This window comes from Mesoplodon densirostris, chromosome 7 (assembly GCF_025265405.1).
Source record: "Mesoplodon densirostris isolate mMesDen1 chromosome 7, mMesDen1 primary haplotype, whole genome shotgun sequence".
In the NCBI taxonomy this organism is placed as follows: Eukaryota; Metazoa; Chordata; class Mammalia; order Artiodactyla; family Ziphiidae; genus Mesoplodon; species Mesoplodon densirostris.
The window spans coordinates 4,351,844-4,361,082 of record NC_082667.1 but is presented as its reverse complement, the minus strand read 5'-3'; the positions used below and the strand labels follow the sequence as shown (position 1 = coordinate 4,361,082).

Here is a 9,239-nt window from a genome sequence, read left to right as displayed (position 1 = left end):
GGGCGGGTAGGGATGGCAGCTAGTCGGGCCACCTACTGGCTGCGGACTCCAGCAAATCGCATCACCTCTCTGAGCCTCGACTTCTTAGGCAAAGGCAGGAATGCTCAAGGCCCTGGTGGTAGGTTGCGAGGATGAAGGAGATGGGGGATGGCCATACCTGGCCTGCAGCACAAGTGCTCAAAATAGTCCACGGAGAAGCACACACCTTCAGGAGACAGGGAGTTTTGGGGCTTTCTAAACAAAGTAGATCTCTCTCTCTTTCTCTTTCTCCACACATGTGCACATCTATGCACAACCAGGAACACACGAACACACAATCACACATACATGCAGACACTCACAGGCACAGGAACGCATCCACACACACGCAAACACCCAGGGGAATTCACACACACACACACACACACACACACACACACACACGTGCATTAGCTTCTTCTTTCCATCCACACAAACTATCTATCAGTTTCAAAAACTTACTGCCTTTCAAACCCAGGGCATTAAAATGCGTCTTTCTCCCAGTTTCTCAGAACACAATCTTACATCTGCAAACATCGCTTTGGCATGGACTCTGCCATCATCATAATATGTGCAAGTAAAAACTGCAAGTGTTTCCTCAGGCTGCATCATTATCTGTTAAATAACAAAGTAGAATAAAATACTTTAATGTTTTGATCACACACATCCCTCGCCCCCATTGTCCCACGGCTGCCCTGCAGGGAGATGCCTCGGTCGGCCTGACGTGGGTGGTTGGGGTCCTCCTGGCCGACGTAAACCCACAAGTGTCCCGGTTTAAAGTGGCCCCCTCCGAGCCACGACGCGGGGATGCTACCTCCGACGTGACCCTTGTTTGAGAGAAGCAGGCAGAGTTGGGAACGTGTTCTTTGGGACCTGGAAGCAGCAGCCAGCTCTGATGCATCCAGGGGCAGGCCAGAGGAGAGTCTGAGACGGATCCCTGCACACACTGGGTCAGCTTTGACCGTGGACACTAGGCGTCCGTCGGCTGGTCTGCACCCTCCAACCAGGCAGCCTGAGCTCGGAGCCCAGCCGTGGGGCAGGGATGCTCAAAGCCTCCGCTCCCCAGGCCGGGGTTAAGCTCGGCCTCCCCAGACCCGCAGCCTCCTCCGCTGTCGCCGCCGCTGCCGTCAGGGCTGGGTGGCCCTGCCTGGAGGCCTGGACTGGCTGCCGCGGAGCCCGGCCGTGCCCTGGAGCAGCCTCACCATCTCGTGGTCCTTGTGGTCCAGCACCCGAGGCAGGAACAGCGAGGACTTCTGTGTGCGGCGCGTCTTGAAGCCCCTGCGGGGCCGGCCCTTGCCGTTCACAGACACGTACCACAGTCTCTCGGCGCTGGGCTGGCGCCGGGCCCCACGCCCGCCGGGCACCGTGCGGTAGAGCCGGGAGGCGTACGTGTTGTAGCCCAGCTCGTGGATGCGCTCCACGAATTCGCACTCGGCGTTGTAGCTCTCCTGTGGGGCGGGCAGGGGCCATGGTCAGCAGCACAGAGGCCACAAGGATGTGGGCAGGGAGGGATGCCCTTAGCAGGGGTCTGTGCCAGTCCGGGGCAGGGTGGGGAAGGCGGGTCCCTGCCCTCTTGGAGGTGGGTGTCTGGAGGGACAAAGGTGCAAACCCAGAATGTAAGGAGCTTTCACCAGTGTCCCCGCAGGTGGCTGTGGGGTCTCTCCAGTCAGGGGCTAGAGGAGGGGCGGGTATGCCTTATGCCAGCTCAGCCGTGGATGGACGGGCATGCCAAGGGCCATCCCACAAAGTGCTTCCCTCCCTGCGCTGTGCCAAAGGGCAGGGCTGGGGGCACAGGGAAAGCTGCACAGAAAGACTGGCCTTCCCTCCTGGGACTGACCGCGGGGCAGGAGACCCTCGGGGCCTGTGCCCATCTGCAGAGGGGGAGGGGAGCAGCTATTGAGCACAGGTGGCCCAGCGGCCTGCAGCTCCATTCTCAGGGGTCACAGGCTGTTCGGGGCCAGCTCCACGCATTGGGCAGCTTGGGACCCCAAAAGATCTCAGGAAGCAAGATGTTAAGCACCGAACACCTCTTCCCAATGACACGGGAGCCCAGAGATAAGGCCGGAGAGCTTTGGTTGAAGCGGAGGGGTGGTGCCTCCCCCATAACTCCAACCCCTCCTCTCTGCTCTCCAGACCCTCGGTGGATGCCCAGAGCTCCTTGGGTCTGAGTACGGACTCCATTGCCCGAGACCAACTTCCAGACTTTACAGATGGGGAAACTGAGGCCCAGGGGTGGTGCCAGACCCCAGATCACAGAGGGGTCTGATGCCCTGCCCTCTGGGGTGGGTGGGCTCAGGGCAGACCGCCCCCACCCCTACGCCGGGCATGCTGCATTAGCATATTATCCTCCACCCCTCCACCCCACCCCACCCCGCATTGAGTTTCCGTGAAAAACTCAGCCGCCGAACCAACTCTCCTCCCAGGCCCCTCTGTCCTGGAGAAGGTACGTCCTCCAGGGCTGAGGCCCATCGCCCAGGGGGCCTGGCGGGCTTGCTCTTAGCTGGGACACTTGGGGGGCCACCAGAGGGGTACAGTCCTGTGAGCCTCAAAGGGCAAGGGGCTCAGGTCCTATGGAGGGGTTCTCGGGGGCAGGGCATTTGTTTGCATCTTGTAGGGGCTCCTGGCTTGGGGGGGGCGTCTAAGATCACCTGGAAAAAGGCATCACACACTCACCGTGACAACATTTCCCAATGCCAGTCCCCTCCCTGCGGTCCCACCTCAGACTCTGCTCCACACGTGCCGCCCCCAGAGTCCCCCAGCCCTGGGCTCCACCAGCTCTAATTCTATTTGTTGCTGTCAGACTCCGCCCCCCGGGGGTGCTGCTCTTCCAGCTGGGCCTCAGCCTTGCCAGCACCTGGAGCTGTTCCAGGAGAGCCGGCCGGGCAGGGCGGAGGCGGGGACGAGGCAGGGGTGCACAGAGTGGCCAGATACCTTCCCAGTGGGGTGACACTTGGAGGGGAGGGCATTTTCTGGTGGGCATTTGGGATCAGGGACACTGCAGGCAGTGAGAGTACAGGCAAAGGCGTGGGCAGCGGGTGGCGAGCGGCAGTGCTTGCCCTGGAGGGCCAAAGGGGTCCAGAGCCTGGAGTGGGGGCACGAGCTGTGCAGTGATGGTGGGACATGGGGGCAGAAGGTGCCCTGGGTGGTTCCTCCGTGAGCTGAGCTGAGGAATCCGGGTGATAATCTGTGGGTAATGGGGAGTTCCCAGAGGCCATCACATGAGTGGATTTTCATTTTAGGAAGATCCCTGAGCAGGTACCTAGCATAGAGTATGACATATGGTAAGTGCCTAGGACAGTGAGGAATGAAGGAATGAATACTAGATGGATGGATGGATGAATGGATGGATGGATGGAAGGGTAAGTGGATGGATGGGTGGGTGGATGGATGCTGATGGATGGAAGGAAGGAGAGGTGGATGGTTGGATGGATGGATGGATGTTGATAGATGGATGGATGGATGGGTGGAAGGAGGGGGAAGGGAGGGAGGGTGGACTGGAAGAGGGAGACCCTGGTGTCCAGTAGCTGGGTCCCAAGGCTGTTGTGATGGTCCAGCTGGGAAATGATGAGGGCCTGAGTTATAAGGGCACTGGCCACAGGAATAAGGAAGAGGGAGGCAGAAATTGAAGAGAGAGATTCAGGAAGTATATTCGAGGACTTGGAGATGGACTGAATGTGGGGCTGAGAGGGAGGTGCCCACCAGGACTCCTAGCTGACCTTGGGCTTGAGTGAGTGGCCGGTGGGGTGATAATTACGGCAGAGGAGTCGGGGGAGTTGCTGGGTTCTGTTGGGGGCGTGCTGCCCTCCGCCAGGGTGGTCTCTGTCCTCTGCTGTCAGGACATTTCGGGGGCACCTATAACTCAGAAGGGAGATCAGGGCTGGAATTGGGGGCTGTGAGGGTGCAAGGGCCACTGACTCACAGAGTGCATGAGCTAGTCTGGAGGGTGGGAAGCAGGGTGATGGCAAAGACCAGGGAACTCAGACAGCCAAGAGGCAGGGCAGTGGGAGCAGCGCTTGCAGGCAGATTGGTGGTGGCAGGATGGGGACGGGAGGGCAGGTGGCCGGGATGGCAACCAGGCTGCCTCACCTCCCAGGTTATCTGCAAAGCGGTGAGGCCTTCCCTGCCAGGTGCTCTGAAAAGTCCCACCCCATCCAGCTAGACCTCCTGGCTATCCCGGGCGGGGCCAAGAACCTCTTCTCCGTCTCCAAAGCCACTGCCATCAGCTCTCAGGGACAGAAGCCACAGGGAGGTTCTGACCCACTGGGATCCCCCAGGGCATGGCTTGTTCTGTCCCTCAAAGCCCTGGGCCTGGGTCTTCCATGGAAGAGACGGCAGAGACCTGAAGCTTCCCTCCTGATTCAGCCCTACCTGCCCCACTCTGTGAACTTTCCCAGCGTGAACAAAGGCCCTCTCTGGTCCGTAAGACCTGCACGAGGACTGCAGGCCAGCAAGGTGTGCCCTCTCCATAAGGGATGGGAGCAACTGTGGGTGGTCTGAGACCATTTCAGGGAAGAGAAAGTCAGTTCTGCTCACTTGACACCAGGGCCCCAGGGCCGGAGGGGTCTGGAGAGCCACCGTCCACCTCAAGAAAAGTCAGACCGGACCCCAGGCTAAGGGCGTGTCCTTATAAACCACGAGTGGTGTCTGCAGACTCTAGAAGCACATACAGAAAAGGCTGGGCATCCAAGGGTCCCTCCTCTCAGACACAGCTTCTGTCAAGGGGCCTCGGGGTCAGAGAAAACAAATGGGTACATTCCAACTTCTGCATTTCCTTTAGCAAAGCCGTGAAAAATCTGTGATGAAATAATCTGCTTCAAGGAGGATTCCCCTGCAATTCTTGATCGCGCTTTGCCTGACTTCAGAGGGGCTGGGAAATGTTGGTGTGTTTCCCCTGCAAACACGACTGAATGGAGAAAGGTAATTGCAGGGAGGTGGTCCTCGGCTGCGTCGTCTAGGTGATGCGTGGATGGAAAACCTCTCATTGCTCAGGGAATATCAACCAAATTGCATGTATCGACGAGTTGGAGGCAGCGAATTTCCCAGTACATGTATTTTACTCCATGTATTCCCCGCCCTTGGGGGAGGGACACTGCCAATGGCCACAGAGTTACAGGACACTTTTTGTTACAGAGACCCAGGTGGTGCATGGACTGGGCTCCAAAACTGTGTGTCTGGGACCTGGGTCCTGTCTCCCTTCCTCTTGGTTCCCTTTTATGAACTCACAGCTCTTGCCTTTCCACCCTTGGGAAGACCTGGCTGTGCCGTGCCCCGCTTCCTCCCCTCCTCACCCCCAGGAGAGCTCTGGGGGAGCCCACAGGCTCCGGATGCGCAGGCTCAGCGGCCATGGCTCACGGGCCCAGCCGCTCCGCGGCATGTGGGATCTTCCCGGACCGGGACACGAACCCGCGTCCCCTGCATCGGCAGGCGGACTCTCAACCACTGCGCCACCACGGAAGCCCCACAGAAGAGCTTTTGCCCAACGCACATCCCTGCTTCATTCCAAGGCCTGCTAGAGTCCATTTATCTTGGTAGAAATTTGGGGGACAATCTCTCCCCTACTCTCAGCTACCTTGAAGGTGACCACAGAATGGCTGGAGGAACATTTTTCTAACCGGACAGCACTGGAGAACATAGGACGTGTCTACCCCCCAGCCAAGAGCTGCCTCTAAACAGCAGCAGCCATAAGAGCATTGGTCGAGGGGCCACGGGACCTGGGGTTCTGGTCCCAGCTCGGTCCTGCATATCCCCGGACAAAGCATTCTACTGCCCATGTCCCCTTATGTCCTCTGATGTGATGCTCAAGGGAGATGGCTGCTCCATCTGTGCCCACCCTCCCCACATGAACAATTGGACTCACCGAAGCATAGAGCCGTCCCTTCTTGTTCATGGCCAAGTACCGGGCGGAGAAGAGCCCCTTGATGGCCACAATGCCCACCTCCACCGCTGTTATCTCCAGGATACCTGGGAAGAGTCAGGAAGGCCCATCACTCCCTCCATCTCCCACAGAGCCCAGAGGTGAGGCCTGAGCCCCTGATGGCCCTGCCCAAAGCCAAGCCCAGCTCCGGGAGGGGGAGGTGAGGGCAGCACACGCCCAAAGGGGGTGACTTTGGAAGTTCAGGGGAGGGAGAAACGCCTGGATGCGAGGTGCAGGAGAAGAATTCAAACCTGGGAGGGAAATAATAAAACTAGTATTTCTCCATGCTGACTCTCTGCAGGACATGGAGCCCCTTGGAGCCTCTCCGCTACTCGGTGAGCTAGTTTCATGATGGGCCAGACAAGCAAGCTGAGACTGCGGGGCTGTGTGACTTGCCCAAGGCCGCGCACAGGTGTTTGAACTGGGATTCAAAGCCCTGCTGCAGATGGCGGGGTCTGGACGCCCCTGCTCACGGGCAGCACTGGGGTGCTAGGAGAGGCCCCGGAGAGGGAGCTGGGCCCTTGCTGAGGTGAGTCGATAATGGAATCCACTGGTGCATTTTGGGTGCCACCCAAACCCGCTGGCAATGTACGTGGGCGTGAGATCATTGTCTCGGGCCTGTATGCAGGTTACAGGATGTTGGCAGGAGGCCGGATTAGACCCCGGAGCTCACAAAGGGAAGCCACCTGTGCTCACCGCTCTCCACTGAGTGTAAGAAAGGTGAAATCTCCCCCAACGCCTCCCTTTTGGACCCGAAAGCACTTTTTTCCGGGGACCTGCAACGAAGCCCCAGGTGGGGCCATTGTCCCCCGAGAATGGCTCCGAGGAAGGGCGGCTGGGGCAACAGCCGGTGCCCTCTCCAGGGGGCGCATCTCTGGCAGTGCGTCTGGCCCCGAACACGTCAGCCATCCTAGGGCCCAGACGCGGGCCGCCGGAGGCTTGTGCGGAGCGTACGGGGGTGCAGGATGCGGGCCTCTCGCGTCCCCGGGACGCAGGCTGGGCGGATTCCGCGGCACCGGCCCGAAAACCAGAGAAGCGCGCATCTGGATGCGGGACAGGGGCGGCTGCAGGCGCGCGCCCTCCTCCCTCAGCCTATGGGCTGCCCGCCTTGGATGCCTCAAGGGGGAGGCTGGATTTGGAGAGAAACGAGGTATCGCTACTAGGCGAGCGCAGGCGCTCCCGTAACCCCGTCCTGAGCGCAAGGACGTCCTGGCAACATTTGGCTCCCACCGCGCGGCTCCGGAGGCGTCTGCCGAAGACGCCCTCGCACGACTGCGGCTTTCTTGGAGGAAGTAGAGTTTTCCGGCCGCCGCCTTGAATCCACCGCACCACTTCCTGCGCCCGGGGAGGGAGCAGAGCGCGGGTCGCACGGAGGACCCCCGAGACCCTCGCCACACTCCCACGCTCCCCACTGAGTTCCTGCCTCGGGCCTCCAGCTCCCCAGCAAGCGGAGCTGCTTCGAGTCCCCCTGGCCTTGCGCTCCTGCAAGGAGGGCTCAGCATGAGCCCGGGTCCCCTGGCCGAAGGAACCAAACCCTGGAGCCTCGCGGGACTCCGGCTCCAGCGCAGTCCGGGCGCGGGTCCTGGCTGCTGGGCGCGGTGAAAGTGGATCTGCGCCCCCAGACCCAGGCAGACGCCCGTGCGTGCTCCTAAGCCGCAACCCGCGGCCCCCCACCCGGCGGCCGGGGCGCGCACCCGGCCTGTCTCTCTGCGGCCAAAGGTAGAGGCGGGAAGGCTGGGGATTCCGGTCTGGGGACACGATTCTCTATCCTTGCGGCCGCCTTCCCAGAGCCCCGCTCTGTCCGGGCGAGTGTCCTCCGCGCAGAGGCGGCGCGGGGCGGCCGCGAGCCGCAAGGGCGGCGGGGATGACGGGGCGCCCCGGGGCGGGCAGCAGGAGGAGAAATCGTCAAAATAATAAAGAGGATGAGAAATGCCTTGCCCAGGGCCTTTTCTCCGAAAAACTCCAAGGGCTCAAACTTGGCAGGACCTCCGAACCCAGCCGAGCAGGGAGCCCCCCGGCGGCCTACCTCGCACCCCCTCGGACGAACGGGCGGGGTTGGGGGCAGGCTGGGCCAGGCCAGCCGGCCCGACAGCGGGCAGCCACCGCCCCGAGCCCTCTTCGGACGTGTCCCGCGCCCCACCCCTCCCCAGCTCCACTCTCGCTCTCCTCCCGGACGCTGAGGGAGGCCCGGGGACCCCGGCGGCCTCCCTCTGGCAGCAGGGCTGGTCTGCGTCCCTGGGCACCCTTCGCGCACCAACCCCGTCCTGGGCCCCGCTCCTCCCCGGGGATGCCCCGCGCGGCGCCGCGGGGCCGCACACTCACTGTAGGCGCTGTTCTCCAGGCTGCCGTTGACGCGGCCGCTCGGGTGAAGCTGGAGGTGGTACTTGGTGGCGCAGTAGAGCTTGCGGCGCCGGGGCGCCCCGCCGAGGTGCTCGTAGACCCCGCCGCGGCCGCCCGCATCGCGCCGCAGCCGCCCCCCGGGGCCCGCGGCCGGCCAGCCGGGCTCCAGCAGGCCGAACAGCAGAAGCCAGATCAGGCCCATCGCGGCATCGCGCCCGCCCCGCGGCGGCGGCGGCTGCAGCAGAGCGCGGCGCCCATGGAAGGGACGGCGGCGGAGCCGGGGCGAGGCGCTCGGAGCCGGCTCCGCGGGGTGGGGGGAGGGGAGCGAAGAGGAGGGGCGGGGGCGGGGGGGGGGAGAGAGAAAGAGAGATCCTTTAATTTTCACCCAGGATCGGGTGAAATTTCCGTTGCTGCGCAAAGAGCTGAAAGAAAAGACGGTTGGGCAACAAAAGGCCGACGTGGTCCCCAGGCGGAGGCGCGGGAGGGGCGGGCGGCCGGGCGGGTGGGGAGCCCGGCGGGGCGCGGGGTTCGGGCCGGGCGCCGCCAGCGCACACTCGACCCCCGCGGCCAGCCGTCGAGCCGCGGCTCCGCTCCGCCGCGCGGCCCGCGCCGCCGTGCGCCCTCCCGGCTCTGAAAGGTCCCTTCCCCGCCCCTCCCCCGCCCCCTCCCTCAGACCAATTATGCCTCCGAAAATTATAGACCGAGGCCTCGAGGCGGCCGCCCCAGGCCCTGTCACCCCCTCCCGCCCCCCATCAATCCCAGGGCACAATGGGGACGCCGCCGGTGACTGATGTCCGCGAAAACAACTTGCGGGGAAGTCGCGCTGACAAACGCCCATTAAAGGCGGCGCATAATGAAGGGGGCTGAAGAGCACGGCGGAGGGGAGGGCCCTGGGCGCGGGCGCGCGTGGGGGACCCCAAGGTTCTGACTGCGCCCAGGGCTCCCCGTTGGAGCCAGGACACTGTTC

General features: G+C 62.4%; 1 protein-coding gene across 1 annotated transcript; it reads right to left on the bottom strand.

The window, feature by feature from the left end:
* Positions 1-1,145: 1,145 nt before the first annotated feature.
* Positions 1,146-8,474, bottom strand: FGF3 (fibroblast growth factor 3). The gene is made up of 3 exons (XM_060105399.1): positions 8,255-8,474; positions 5,876-5,979; positions 1,146-1,466 (listed from the first exon to the last, which is right to left on the bottom strand). Exons 1-3 carry the CDS (start codon positions 8,472-8,474, stop codon positions 1,146-1,148), a joined length of 645 nt encoding a protein of 214 aa, XP_059961382.1.
* Positions 8,475-9,239: the final 765 nt, after the last annotated feature.